Here is a 15,682-nt window from a genome sequence, read left to right as displayed (position 1 = left end):
GAGACTCAAAGTGGCTTACCATAAGGAAACATGTGTAGCGTTAACTGTAGTGAAGGATGATGTCAAAACAGCTTGTCATGATGAGGACTGTCAGTCAAAGAGAGGGAATTTTGCCTACCATGGGAGGACACACAAGTCAATCACCTAATCTTCATTATGCTTCAAAGAATGGTGTGAACTTACCTTTTCATATATGCCATTGTTTAAACCATGTAATTGGTTTGCTACTCTCAGCTTCCCCTCCACACATAACTTGACACAACCATCTATAAGTAAGCCACTATTTGCGTGACGTGAGCTTGGTGCTGACATGTCAGCTTTCAGCAACAGAAAACAGTAGCATTGAGAGTAAAATTACAATGTAAATGTTTTTAAAAGACAACAGACATCATTGCCAATTCTTGAAAAATTCAGAAAAGGGATGTCTCACCAAGTCCTTTGGCAAGCCAGTTGTTGACTCCATGGGGCACAGCATCGTAGGCTGTATGGGGAGAATAAATGGCAACTCTGTTTTCCAGGGCTTGGATAATGAGACGCTCTTTCCACGTTTTCCACGTTAGGCGTTTGAGTGGCTGAAAAATGGGTGGGTGGTAAGACAGAATAAGATTGGCTTTCTTCTGGAGGGCCTCCTCCATCACTTCCTCGGTCAAGTCGTTGGTCAAAAAGAGGGTGCTGACGGTATGGGGAGGGCTTGGTTCAACCAGGAGCCCCACATTGTCCCAACTCTCAGCCAGCGACAGCGGAGCAAACCCATTGAGGGAAGAAACCAGGACCTTAAGATCCATGAAGGCTCTCAAAGGCACATCAATCCAGGACCGGACACTCAAGAGGCGCTGCGGAGTTGGCTTCAGGTAGGAGAACTGCATGCAGGTGCCTAAAGAACGCCAAAGGCAACGATACAATTAGAAATACTAGGATAAATAGTACATTCTTAGGGCCCTCCTAGACAGGCCCTATATCCCAGGATCTGATCCCAGGTTTTCTACTTTACACTGGATTATATGAGTCTGCACTACCAGATAATCAGAAATCAGGGATAAACAGAAAACTTGGGATCAAACTATGGGATATAGGGCCTGTCTGGAAGGGCCCTACAAAAAACTGGATATTTCACAAATACATCTATATAAATAAAAATATAATGTTCGTTTGTAGGATTAACATAACTCAACAACCACTGGACGAATTGCTGCCAAATTTGGCTACAAGACACCTACTAACCCATGGAGTGACCATGACTCAAAAAAATGATTTTGTCATTTGGGAGTTGTAGTTGCTGGTATTTGTAGTTCACCTACAATCAAAGAGCATTCTGAACTCCAGCAATAATGGAATTGAACCTCTGTGTAGTCTGACATGGTGGTTGTTGGTGTGGTCCAGCATTTCTGTGTTCTCAAATAATATGCTGTGTCCAGGCTGGTTCATCAGGTGCTTTGAGAACACAGAAATGCTGGACCACACCAACAACCACCATGTCAGACTACACAGAGAAGCCATTGAAATCCACAAGCATGGGGACAATTTCAACAGAAAGGAGGAGACCATGAAAATGAATAAAATATGGCTACCAGTATTAAAAAAACTCTAAAATTACAACAGCAAAACAACAGAGAGGAAACAACCAGGCACAGATTAACACCTCCCAGCAAGAGATTTTCCCAGGCTCAGGCAGGCCTTCAAATGCTAATGAAGGTGATCAGTTGAAACATTCACACCTAGCTCCAGCAGACAAGAGTCCTTTGTCTCACCCTGGTCATTCCACAGATATATAAACCCCTTTTTCCTAGTTCCAACAGACCTCACTACCTCTGAGGATGCTTGCCATAGATGCAGGCGAAACGGCAGGAGAGAATGCCTCTAGACCATGGCCATATAGCCCGAAAAAAACCTACAACAACCCTAATCCTTGACAGATGAGCAGATCTGAAAATGTACTGCCTGATCCCATAGCACTGAGCCAGGGCATAAATGTGTGGTCAAACTGCATTCATTCCTCAGTGTAGATCCATCCCAGCAACTTCCCTTCCCAATTTCCTCCCTCCTTCATTTAAAATCCCTTCCTTCCTGGTATTGGGGGGGGGGGGTTGTCTCTGAATGGCCCTCTCACCTCTCTTCCAGCCTGGGATAGACTGGGAGGGCTTCCAGCTGGAGCACGTTTTGAATGCAAGGCGGCCCTCTTCTGCTGGAGAGAGGAAGGGGGCGTGGCCTAGCGGGTGGCAGCGGGGGCGGGGCCTCACCAGGAAGTAGGAGGACGACAACAAGCAAGAGGAAAGGGGCCTTTTGGCGGGAAGAAGGTAAGTAAGCGCCCCATTGGGCCAGGCGCTTCCTGGGAAGCAGGCCCCGCTGTAGTGCAATGGGTGCCGTTTGGTCCCACTGGAACCGCCTCTTCTCAATGCTATGCAGGCCTGGGAGCTGCAGTTTGGCGTGGCATCCAGTACTCTTGGGTGGAGAAGGCGCAAGACCTTGTAAAACTACAACTCCCATGAGCAGCGAGCCATGGGATCAAAAAGCATTCATTCCACAGAGTAGAGGCGCACCCCTGATCTCTTTGCAGGAGTAAAACCTTTCCATGGTCGTTTTGAGTGAGATTTTGTGTGTATGTGTGTGTGTGTGGAGGGGGGGGGGTTGTGTGTTTTAAAATGTATTTCAGTTGAATTCATTATGTGTTTTGAACCAGTTACTTCATGCCTATCAGCCTCCTCCCAGTAGAAGGAGAAAATGGCATTCATAACCATTTGGAGATCATAACTTTTTAGATCTTTTTAGACCTTTCAGAGTAGAGCCAAAAACCCTTTAGAGGAGACCCTTCTCTTGTGGTATGCAACCAGATATAATAATGCAAGGCAATGGTTTCAGTTGTTAGACTGAATAACCTGTTATCTCTGATCTGTTAGGAAAACAGATTTTTCCAGTGCATAAAAAACAGCAGTGCTTCAGAAGTTTTTTTAGTGTCCAAAAATATTTTTTCTCTCCCATAAAAAACTCGTTTTATTTATTGATTTAAAACATTTATTTTCCGCCCTTCTCACCTCAAAGGGGACTCAGGGCGGAGAACAGCATATATACGGCAAACATTCAATGCTGGGACACATACATAAACATTAAAAACATTTATCAAAATATTAAAATACACCATTTAAAACCGTCCTAGTCATCCGCATCAAATCATTGGCCTGGTCATCTTTCCTATTGCCGCTTTATTGCCCTGTCCCGAAAGCTTGGTCCCAGAGTCAAGTTTTTACCATCCTTCTAAAGGACAGGAGAGAGGGGGCCGACCTGATCTCACCAGGAAGGGAGTTCCATAGCCGGGGAACAATCACCGAGAAGGCCCTGTCTCTCGTCTCCACCAATCGTGCCTGTGACAATGGCGGGACGGAAAGCAGGGACTCCCCAGAGGATCTTAATCTCCGTGATGGTTCATAGGGGGAGATGCGTTCGGACAGGTAATTTGGGCCGGGTAATTTGGGCATAACATGGGAGTTGTATGCTCCCTGTATGCCGCCTCAGTTATTAACCTGGCTGCCTCTCATTGGACTATTTGAAGTTTCCGAGCAGTCTTCAAAGGCAACCCCATGTAGAGTGCGTTGCAGTAGTCTATCCTAGATGTAACGAGAGCGTGGACCACTGTGGCCAAGTCTGACTTCCCAAGGTACAGGTGCAGCTGGCGCACAAGTTTTAATTGTGTGAACACTCCCCTGGCCACCGCTGCAACCTGGGATTCCAGGCTCAGTGATTAATATCATGCACTCTAGACAAAAATGAAGTAGAGTTAGTTAAAAATAACATACTTGGTTTATTCACAACTTCATGTATTCAGAATACACATGTACATAACTATCAATGCATGAAAAGCACAATCAAAGTACCCCTGACAGTTCAAATACTCCTATTTGAACTTTTTTTAGCATAGTGGATCTAGACTTTATGTATAAGGTGTATATACTTAGGTCCTGTCTCCAAGATATCTCATTATCTACTTCTGTACATGCAGATATTCTGAAATCCAAAACTCTTCTGGTCCCAATCATTTTGGATAAGAACTCTTTAACCTTGCAAATAGTACATGCCTCTGCCCTTTTAAAATAATGCCAATTCTTCCGGGTTTTTAAAAACCATGCTAATGTTAAATTCAGTTTTAATTGACTTGTTGCAGGAAAAACAGAGCTTTTGGCACCTTAGAAACTGACAGATGCATTATAGCTTTAACATTTTGGATTGCTTTTCATGTCATAATAAATATGCTAATCTTTCTCAACTGTGGGATTCAGTCTGGTCACTCTGCTAAAAACAAAAATAGTACAATCATTCTCATCCAAGTGGTTCCTCCATGCCTTTACTACTAGAGCAATATTGCTTTTAGCATGCAAAGCCACATTTCCACTCATTATAGCTATTTTTTCTGGTTTTTTTGCAGAAACTCTTCAGGTGGCTCTGATTTGAATTCCTTGTCTGCACAGATGGTGAGGCTGGTTGTTTCAATATCTTCTTCCTAACTGCGTGCAAGGTATTCCTTGAGAAACAGGTAGCTGTCTATTTAGAAACACACTATTTTAGAGTATACAGGCAGTCCTCAAGTTACAAACAAGATTCTGTAGGTTTGTTGTTGTTGTTGTTCATTCGTTCAGTCATCTCCGACTCTTCGTGACCTCATGGACCAGCCCACGCCAGAGCTCCCTGTCGGCCGTCACCACCCCCAGCTCCTTCAAGGTCAGTCCAGTCACTTCAAGGATGCCATCAATCCATCTTGCCCTTGGTCGGCCCCTCTTCCTTTTGCCTTCCACTTTCCCCAGCATAATTGTCCTCTCTAGGCTTTCCTGTCTCCTCATGATGTGGCCAAAGTACTTCAACTTTGTCTCTAGTATCCTTCCCTCCAATGAGCAGTCAGGCTTTATTTCCTGGAGGATGGACTGGTTGGATCTTCTCGCAGTCCAAGGCACTCTCAGCACTTTCCTCCAGCACCACAGCTCAAAAGCATCGATCTTCCTTCGCTCAGCCTTCCCTAAGGTCCAGCTCTCACATCCATAGGTTACTACAGGGAAGACCATGGCTTTGACTAGGCGGATCTTTGTTGCCAGTCTGATGTCTCTACTCTTTACTATTTTATCGAGACTGGACATTGCTCTCCTCCCAAGAAGTAAGCGTCTTCTGATTTCCTGGCTACAGTCTGCATCTGCAGTAATCTTTGCACCTAGAAATACAAAGTCTGTCACTTTGTAGGTTTGTTATGAAGTTGAATTTGTATGTTTAATTAGAACAGAAACATTTTTAAGCGTATCTCCATCTACCCCTCCCCCCATATATAAGCTTTGGACAGCATAGGGAAAGGTTAAAACCCCTGTGGCATTTGTTTTGCTGTCTGTGCCCCTATTCAGATTTTGGAAAAAATGTTTTTTTGCGGAAACAGGATTGGTAATAAAACTTCTGTTGAGACACCTTTTTCCCATGATGATGTTGTCAAGCCATGGCACACCCCCTCCAAAAGGTTATGAACAATAAAAAGACCCCAAGCAAGAAATATGATTTTTTCTTTAATTTTAAAACATTTCCCACCCATTCAGAGATTTGCGATATTGAAGCCGCAGAGGATCTAGCTAGAACTGTGTCCCAAACTCTATCAAAGCTTAACCCCTTAATGCAGGGGTCCTCAAACTAAGGCCCGGGGGCCGGATGCGGCCCTCCAAGGTCATTTACCTGGCCCTCGCTCAGGGTCAACCTAAGTTTGAAAAGACTTGAAAGCACACAACAACAACAAATATAACAATCCTATTTCATCAGCCAAAAGCAGACCCACACTTCCCATTGAAATACTAATAACTTTATATTTGTTAAAATTGTCCTTCATTTTAATTATTATATTCTTTTAAAGTGTCTTTTGCACTACAAATAAGATATGTGCAGTGTGCATAGGAATTCATTCATGTTTTTTTCAAATTATAATCCAGCCCTCCAACAGTTTGGGGGACTGTGACCTGGCCCTCTGTTTAAAAAGTTTGAGGACCCCTGCCTTAATGAATGTATAAAAATGCTACTCTCTGTGTAACTTGTATTGCTTATGTACTGTATCAATATCTAAATGTATAAACTTGTATCAAATGTAGCCTGAAGGTATCTGCTGCCCCAATGCCCCCTGTTTGCATAAGCTCCTGGGAACGGAAATTGCTATATAAAACAAGGATCTCCCAAGCCAGATAAAATCCTTTGTGTATGTATGTGAGACAGATGATCTGATCCTTTTGCTACAAAGATATGCTTAGGATGTTTTCCTGTTCAAATGAGGATGGAGGCTGCCATTCTCATGGAAGTGAAAGCTAAACAAATATGAATACATTAATCTTCTGAATAGGCAGCCCAGCCTCTTGTTATTTGGGATTATCATCTTTTGTCCTGTGGGTCTTGCACCTTTGTCTCTCTGGAACTGGACACTTAAGTCAATCAAGATCAAAGAATCATCTGAATACTTATGTCATCCCTTCCCTCAGTTTTGTGCCCTTCCAGCGGGTGTCTCTGCAACAAACTGGACCTTTAAAGTGACCAAACATCAGTTGTTGTTCTTCTTGCTGCCATGGGGATCTCCTCCTCCTGTCAGTGACATCAGGGAAACCCCTGGCCAATCCCTGTGTCAAATCATCCGGGCGTCCCCTGAGCAACGTCCTTGCAGACGGCCAATTCTCTCACACCAGAAGTGACTTGCAGTTTCTCAGGTTGCTCCTGACACGACAAAAAAAAATCCCTGTGTGGATCCTATTCGGCAAGGTTTCTCAGCCAGTCAGGGGGAGGCATAGGAGCTCCCGGGAGTGCAGTGGGTTAAACCCCTGTGCCAGCAGGACTGAAGACCGACAGGTCGCAGGTTCGAATCCGGGGAGAGTGCGGATGAGCTCTCTCTGTCAGCTCCAGCTCCTCATGTGGGGACATGAGAGAAGCCTCCCACAAGGATGATAAAACATCAAAACATCCGGGCGTCCCCTGGGCAACGTCCTTGCAGACGGCCAATTCTCTCACACCAGAAGCGACTTGCAGTTTCTCATGTCGCTCCTGACACGACCAAAAAAAAAGGGGGGGGGGGAGGCATGTAAAGTCTGAATAGCTGTCAAAACTACAAAAAAAAGGTCTTATATTTTATGTGACTTTATGCTTGCATATTTTGAAGAGCTTTCTGGCACATACCTCACCTTTTGGACAAACTGGACAAACCTTTGTAGTTTGCCTTCTCATTCTTTGTCCTAGCTGATCTGGTTTAGCAGAATCTCACCTTTTTATCCGCAGTCCCAGCTGAAATCTCAGTAACTCTTTCAAGAGTTAATTTTCATTTCTAAGGTTGCATTTCTCTCCCTGTTGTGTCACCCATGTTCTTAAGTATGAGCAGTTTGTAATTCAGATGTTTGTAACTTGGGAACTGCCTGTATTAGGATTTAGAATTCATATTACCTTACTCATTGAGCACTGCAGCATGCTGGAGGGGGATGCAGTAGAATTATTTCTGTTTAGAAAATGGAGGGTACAAGGAATGGATGCTTCCCGAAGGGTGCATTTCAGATGTTGGTTTGTGGGCATCCGAAGGTCTGGGAGTATGGTAAATTATTTTCCCCAGTTCTGTGGGGAAGCAGGTGAGTGGGGGAAAATGAGGACTCCTCTAAGCCATTTGAAGCCAAAATAAGTGTGCTACATGTTTGCAGCATAGGCTAACTAAATGTGGAAGCTTGCAAAACAACTGCTAAATGCAGAATATTTAGACCATTCCTGCAGTCTACAAGTCATTTAGCATGTATTACTTTTGTATGTTTTGTTTTGATTTCTCCTATTAGCTGTTCATAACTATTGATTTGACTAGTTTTTTTTAAAAGAAATAAGGTGTTTGTTTAAATTACATTTAGTCATTTATTATTTATTTATTTATTTATTTAAACTAATGTAGTTTGTGTTCCCTCTCAATCCAGGCTGTGACTCTGCACACTGATGTGGGAGATATTAAGATAGAACTGTTCTGTGAACGGACACCTAAGGCTTGTGAAGTGAGTAATGGATCTACGAGGTCCGCTGGAAACAAGCTTTCAAAATGCAGACTGACTGGGTTACTCTGCGCCTCTTAATTTAAATGTCACTTTATTAACATGGTCAGAAGATTCTCAAAATAACATCAGAATGGAACAATAGTAATCAGATTTTATTTATCATATCAGAAGCGACTTGAGAAACTGCAAGTCGCTTATGGTGTGAGAAAATTGGCTGTCTGCAAGTACGTTGCCCAGGGGACACCCGGATGTTTTACCATCCTGTGGGAGGCTTCTCTCATGTCCCCGCAAGGGAAGCTGGAGCTGACAGACAGGAGCTCACCCCATCTCGTGCTTTTGAACCGCTGACTTTTAGGTCAGCAGTTCAGCTGGCACAAGGAGCTTCATAGTAATCAGATGATAGTATGTAATAAAATGTAATTACATACTAATAAATTAGTTAGTGATCCATTGCAAAAGCATTCAGAATTTAAATAAACACAACATTGTAATTCCATTAGGCTTTGATTTAAAAAAAAACTCATATTGATTAAATCCTTTATTCCAGGGTTGGGAATTCTGTGGCCTGTAGGCTGCACCTTCCCTCCAGTCTTCCCCCTCAGAGAACAGATACAACACATAAGAAATAATGTGGAAAATATGCTGGCTTTTAGGTTTACAAATTTGGATAGCTCAGTGACCATCACTCATAAAAACACTGAAAAACACAGCAGAAGAGACTTAAAAAAGTCAAGAAATAGAAAAATACATTAAAACGCATGCACAAAACCACATATATACACATACATACACACACAAAACACATATACAAAGACTGGGCCACAGCAACGTGTGGCAGGGGATGGCTAGTATATAAAAAAATCTATATAAATAAAAATGTAATGTTTGTTTGTGGGATTAACATAACTCAAATACCACTGGACAAATTGACATCAAATTTGGACACAATACACCTGTCAGGCCAACAAGTGACCATCACTCATAAAAACACTGAAAAACACAGCAGAAGAAACTCAAAAAGCCAAAAAAGACCCATTACAACGCATGCGCAAAACCACATATATACACATACATACACACACAAAACACATATACAAAGACTGGGCCACAGCAACATGTGGCAGGGGATGGCTAGTATATAAAAAAATCTATATAAATAAAAATGTAATGTTTGTTTGTGGGATTAACATAACTCAAATACCACTGGACAAATTGACATCAAATTTGGACACAATACACCTGTCAGGCCAACAAGTGACCATCACTCAAAAAAACACTGAAAAACACAGCAGAAGAAACTCAAAAAGCCAAAAAAGACCCATTACAACGCATGCGCAAAACCACATATATACACAAACACACACACACATATACACAAATATATACACACACAAAACACATATACACAGACTGGGCCACAGCAACACGTGGCAGGGGATGGCTAGTATATTATATAAACATTTATTCGAGCTCCATGAGAAAGTTTTGCTTCAAAAAGGGCTCTGTGTCTAAAAAGGTTTGAGAACCCTTGTCTGAAAAAACCCAAAAAGGGATGAGCTTAGTTTCACATCTTAATGGACCATTGTTTATTGCAATTTATAAAAACAACTGCATTTTCCACACAGGACCTTGTACATGTGCATTTGCGATGGGTTTCATATCATGAGACTATATCCTCACTAGCATTTTTTTCCTTTGTAGAATTTTCTGGCTCTCTGTGCTAGTAATTACTACAATGGTTGTATTTTCCATCGGAATATCAAAGGCTTTATGGTGCAGACAGGAGATCCATGTGGTAATTCCTTTTATTACAGTTCATTTGTTTATTATTTTATTTATACAGTTTTCAGTAGTGGACAGATGTATTATTTACCAATTGCCGTAGGAATGTTGCAGTATCTTTTGCTCTGAAAAAAACATTCAGAATATGTTTTCATGAATTGTAATTCACTTGACCAGAAGCGTGTACCTGAGGAAGAGGGATGCATGAATGCTTGTGGAAATGGCATGCTAAACATACAGCATTATAAAACTTTGCATTAATTTTAAAGATATTTTTAAGTTGAAATACACGATGCAGGAACACTGCTGAACCTATGGAGGTCTTCATGAAGGACCACCTGACTTTGAGTCTTGTATTTACTTTAATAGTGTCTGGAATAACCACATAATTTTATCCCCCAATCCAGTAGTTCTCAAACTGTGGGTTCCCAGATATTTTGGCCTTCAACTTCCAGGAATCCTAACAGCTGGTAAACTGGGTGGGATTTCTGAGAGTTGTAGACCTTACTTACTTATTTACTTTAGGCAATCCCTCTTTGGATGAGTAGGATAGTCTTCCAGGGTCAGTATTCTTGTGGGTCCGTAGGTGACTGTGGAGCCCTATTTTTGACCTGCATCTTCTTCCGCAGTGAGGGCATTGGTTTCCAGGTGGAAGGCGGTCTCGGTCAGTGTTGGCTTGACGTGCCTTCCTCTTGGCATGTTTCTCTCTATCACCCTCCATTCGTGCCTCTTCAAATTCTGCAGCACTGCTGGTCACTGCTGACCTCCAGCTGGAGCTCTCAAGGGCCAGGGCTTCCCAGTTCTCAGTGTCTATGCCAGAGCTTTTAAGGTTGGCTTTGAGCCCATCTTTAAATCTATTTTCCTGCCCTCCAACATTCCGTTTTCCATTCTTGAGTTCGGAGTAGAGCAACTGCTTTGGGAGACGGTGGACGGGCATCCGGACAACGTGGCCGGTCCAGCGCAGTTGATGGCGGAGGACCATTGCTTCAATGCTGGTGGTCTTTGCTTCTTCCAGCATGCTGACGTTTGTCCACTTGTCTTCCCAAGAGATTTGCAGGATTTTCCGGAGGCAGCGCTGATGGAATTGTTCCAGGAGTTGCATGTGACGTCTATAGACAGTCCACGTTTCGCAGGCGTATAGCAGGGTTGGGAGGACAATAGCTTTATAAACAAGCACCTTGGTATCCCTACGGATGTCCCGGTCCTCAAACACTCTCTGCTTCATTCGGAAAAATGCTGCACTCACAGAGCTCAAGCGATGTTGTATTTCGGTGTAGATCAAATCACCTTGGGACCCACAGGTTGAGAACCACAGTTCTAGTCATCATTTAATATCCTTTTGTAAATAAGTGTTACTCAAGAGCCTGTGATTTTTCAGCTAACTTTTCAGTACACCTTTTCAGCTTCTTGCCTTGAAGATGTGTTCTTGGAGAAATAAACTAACTCCTTTTTCATATAAACAAGAGTACAGGTTATTATATGGTTGCCAGTTGACACAACAATTGTGCATGAATTAAACGTATGACTTGAGAAAAATGTTTACAACGTAATCTAGCCACATATTGCACAATGCAACCTATATAACATGTACCATAAAAATCTAATCTATAGTTTACAAGGTTGTTGGATTTAGTAACCTGGTGTTGTATTTGTCTGATAATCTCACCTTTGATCTCTCTCATAAATCAATAATTCACACTAAGAAGGAAAGAGTTTTGGTACAGCTCTGAAGAATCTGTAACTTATTTCTTAACCTTTTGAAAAACTCAACTGTAATGAAAGAACACTTTTCCATTTTACTGAGTTTTCAAAATTGCCTAAATGCTTGTGCTAAATAGATGAAAATGCTGTCTTCTCTGGTGACTTAATGCCTGCATTTGTCTCCTTAACCTCCTTTCCTTCTCTTTAAGGCTCTGGGAAAGGAGGAAATAGCATTTGGGGAAGAAAATTTGAAGATGAATACAGTGAATACTTAAAGGTATGGATTTTCCCTCCTCTTTCCATTAGTGTTCCTTGATATTGGGTTACTGTGAGTTTTCTGGACTCTATGGCAATGTTCCAGAAGCATTCTCTCACATCTATGGCAGGCATTCTCAGCGATTGTGAGGACTGTTGGAAACTAGGCAAGAGGGGTTCATATATCTGTGGAAAGTCCAGGATGGGAGAAAGAACTCTTGTCAGTTGGAGGCAAGTGTGAATGTTGCAATTGACCACCTTCAAAGCCAAGCTTTGAAGCTGCAAAGCTAATCAAGGTGGCCAATTGAAACATTCACACTTGCCTCAAGCAGACAAGAGTTCTTTCTCTCACCCTGGACATTCCACAGATAAATAAACCTCACTTGCCTAGTTTCCAACAGACCTCACAACCTCTCAGGATGCCTGCCATAGATGTGGGTGAAACATCAGGAGAGAATGCTTCTGTGGCATGGCCATACAGCCTGGGAAACTCACAACAACCCAGTGATTCCGGCCATGAAAGCCTTTGACGGTACATTATTCCCTGACACATTCTCTTGAAGAAGTACTTGTTTTAGGGTAAATAATAGGGTAATAGTTGCAGATCAGATCAATCACTTCTCTTTTTTTCTAGCTGGTGAAAAGGCTATGGCCCCCAGGCATGGCTTCCATGAGTAGATACTAGTTTTGGTAGCATATAGTTGCAATACTCTATTATCGCTTAAACAGCAGTGATTTCTCAAGCCCTATGAATTCAGTGAACTTTGAGTAACAGTACTGGAAAGGCCCAGGCTGTTCGTTCTGCTAATTCCACAAAAGCTTCAGGAATTTGCACTGATCAGCTTCATTTCTCATATAATAGGAAACTGACTGTAATGCAGACTTCTCATTGTCCTCAGCAGAATTTATTGTGAATTTAGATTCAATTGGGGGCATCCTCTTTTGTGTAGAATTCCTTTTCAGCCTGCCACTATGATCATGACTGAAATATCCATAATGCCATAGATATTGTAAACATGAGGAAGACTGAGGTCTTTGTTTATCCTCATTCTCCCGCTACTGCTTCTTCTCCCATTCCCTTTCTGGTATGGAAGCAGCCCTCAGGGGTTTGAGCATAGCCAACCAGAAGAAAGGCTTCTGCTCTGGATTGGTTTGGACTGAAGAACTAAAGAGTAGGTTCCCATAGATAAGAGCATGGGAAAGTTGAGTCACTGCAGTTGAAAAACAAACAAACAAACAAACCCATGTCTCCAAACCATTGCTGTGCTTAATTTTTCAGGGAAGCACAGAAAATGCTTAAAAGGTCCAAGTATCTATATTGGAGGTTGAAGTATACTTGACATAATTTGGCTTTAATTGAAAGTTTTAAAAAAATGGGTTGTTGTAGGTTTTTTCGGGCTATATGGCCATGTTCTAGAGGCATTCTCTCCTGACGTTTTGCCTTCATCTATGGCAAGCATCCTCAGAGATACCTCACAACCTCTGAGGATGCTTGCCATAGATGCAGGCGAAACGTCAGGAGAGAATGCCTCTAGAACATGGCCATATAGCCCGAAAAAACCTACAACAACCCAGTGATTCCGGCCATGAAAGCCTTCGACAACACATTTTAAAAAAATATTTTGTTTCATAAAAGTCTTTTTTTTTTTTGCTTCAGTCAAACTTCAGTCAAACAATATCTATAACATTTGTACTTATTCTTACATTAAGAAAAAATCAAGTGAATCATTATGGACATAAAACTTGTTGCCAGAATTTGATTTTATGGTCCTCAATAAAAGGACTTTTTTTTTTTTTGTCTCAGGAGCGACTTGAGAAACTGCAAAACTCTTCTGGTGTGAGAGAGTTGGCTGTCTCTGCAAGGTTGTTGCCCAGGGGATGCCTGGATGTTTTTGATGTTTTTACCATCCTTGTGGGAAGCTTCTCTCATGTCCCCGCATAGGGAGCTGGAACTGACAGAGGGAGCTCATCTGCGCTCTCCCTGGATTCGAACCTCTGAACTATCATTCTTCAGTCCTGCCAGCACAAGGGTTTAACCTGTTGCAAAGAAACAAAAACTATAGAAATACAAAGTTGCTTCATTGGCCCCTGTGCCATGTCAGCTCAGGCAGAGGACAAACACCAAACTCTCCCCATATTGACATTAAATATCTGGAGGATAGATTAGTAGGATATCTTTCTTAATGGAAATGTATTGCCCTGCACTGACTTTGTAATATGCTTTGGCGAAAAAATAGAATTAAAAACTCCATAAATCTGGTATTTTTTTGTAACTCTTTTTAGCACAGTGTCCGTGGAGTTGTTTCTATGGCAAATAATGGTCCAAATACAAATGGATCTCAGTTCTTCATCACCTATGGCAAACAGCCACACCTGGACATGAAATACACTGTGTTTGGGAAGTAAGTAATTTATCGTTGAGCCTGATGATGGAAATAAGAGGAAGATGATATGCCGCAGGACTGGAGAAGGAGTTTTTCCTTGCTTCAAGCAAGATTATTTAAAAATGGAACTTCCTTAACTAACATCTGGTTGCTCCAATCACTCTGAGTGCTATTCACTTTGTGATAACACAAAAAGAATGACTATATGCTTGGAAGGCACAGGTGATTTGAATACTAAATGATTTTACAAACCATGTAATGAAAAATAAGTGCTTAAAAATGGCCCACTATATACCACTTAGAACTACAATTGGATGATGACACTGTCATTTGTGTGTGTGTGTGTGTGTCAGGAGTGACTTGAGAAACTGCAAGTCACTTCTGGTGTGAGAGAATTGGCCGTCTGCAAGGATGTTGCCCAGGGGACGCTCGGATGTTTTGATGTTTTACCATCCTTGTGGGAGGCTTCTCTCATGTCCCCGCGTGGGGAGCTGGAGCTGACACAGGGAGCTCACCCATGCTCTCCCCAGATTTGAACCTGCAACTTGTTGGTCTTCAGTCCTACCAGTACAGGGGTTTAACCCATTGCGCCATCTGGAGCTGCCAAAAATGTAACAAGAACATTCGTTAGCAGGGGAAATAGTTGTTGGTTCCGATTACTGGATTTCCATTATAAATCCTAGATTCTCATTTTCAAATGCTTTTTAAAGATATTGCATAGCAAAGTGAGATTACTTCATGCTGATCTATGGCAGTGGTTTTCAACCTTTGCTCCTCCAAATGTTTTGGACTACAGCTCCTAGAACCCCTGATTATTGGCCAAGAGAGCTGGGATTTCAAGTCAAAACATTTGGGGATCAGAATTTCAGAAGCACTGATTTCCAGCATATTCATGTAGTTCTATCTCCCTGGCACAAGCTCCACTTGCACTAAAATTAATTTGTTTAGGATTGCAGATTTATTATATTGTGAGCTAGATTAATTTATTAACCTATCAGATAGGAAGGGGAAATTTTCAGCCCTCATCTCACCAGCCTCATCTGCCTGGGTTTCTGGGAACTCTTATCCAACATTGTTTTGAAGGTACTGGTCTCCCCTGACCCAATATCTGAGGCTTTTTAATCCTTTTAGGAAGCTAAAAAAACCAATGTCTAAAATGTGTCTCTTTCTGTCCAAGGACATTATCATAACTATTTTTCCATTTTGTTTCCTAGGGTCATTGATGGTTTGGATACTCTAGATGAGCTGGAGAAACTGCCAGTAAATGAAAAGACTTTTCGCCCATTGAATGATGTTCATATTAAAGATGTCACGATGCATGCCAATCCTTTTGCGCAATGACTGCTGTGTTCTTACCATAGATTTCTGAAAGGCTGCGGGTGGCCCTGAAAAGGTAGATAGGCCCTTGCATTCTCTCATGGAAAGAGGGACTTTGCAAGACTTTTCTAATTCCCACATTGCACAGATCAGAAAAGCCAATTTTGATTTGCTGCATTTATTTATGATAAATAAAGCTGGAAAAAGCATAAAAATAAATTTGTAATATTTTTA

The 15,682-nt window shown here is 41.9% G+C and overlaps 2 protein-coding genes across 2 annotated transcripts in view; one reads left to right on the top strand and one right to left on the bottom strand.

Annotated features, from left to right (window-relative positions):
* NIF3L1 (NGG1 interacting factor 3 like 1) overlaps positions 1 to 2,213 on the bottom strand; it is a 13,037-nt gene extending 10,824 nt beyond the window's left edge. The window contains exons 1-2 of the mRNA XM_060782024.2: positions 2,108 to 2,213; positions 431 to 874 (exon numbers count right to left, since the gene is read on the bottom strand). Of these exons, the coding sequence (XP_060638007.2) occupies positions 431 to 866 (436 nt within the window). The 5' untranslated portion in view covers positions 867 to 874; positions 2,108 to 2,213. The remainder of the gene's footprint in view (positions 1 to 430; positions 875 to 2,107) is intronic.
* Positions 2,209 to 15,682, top strand: PPIL3 (peptidylprolyl isomerase like 3). Its single transcript, XM_060782039.2, has 7 exons — positions 2,209 to 2,294; positions 4,415 to 4,460; positions 7,935 to 8,009; positions 9,711 to 9,804; positions 11,702 to 11,769; positions 14,031 to 14,149; positions 15,346 to 15,682. The coding sequence occupies exons 2-7, from the start codon at positions 4,458 to 4,460 to the stop codon at positions 15,470 to 15,472; spliced, it is 486 nt and encodes a 161-aa protein (XP_060638022.1). The 5' UTR covers positions 2,209 to 2,294; positions 4,415 to 4,457; the 3' UTR covers positions 15,473 to 15,682.

The sequence above is a fragment of the Anolis sagrei genome, chromosome 1 (assembly GCF_037176765.1).
Source record: "Anolis sagrei isolate rAnoSag1 chromosome 1, rAnoSag1.mat, whole genome shotgun sequence".
NCBI classification, from domain to species: domain Eukaryota; kingdom Metazoa; phylum Chordata; class Lepidosauria; order Squamata; family Dactyloidae; genus Anolis; species Anolis sagrei.
This window is presented reverse-complemented; position numbering and strand designations above follow the sequence as displayed.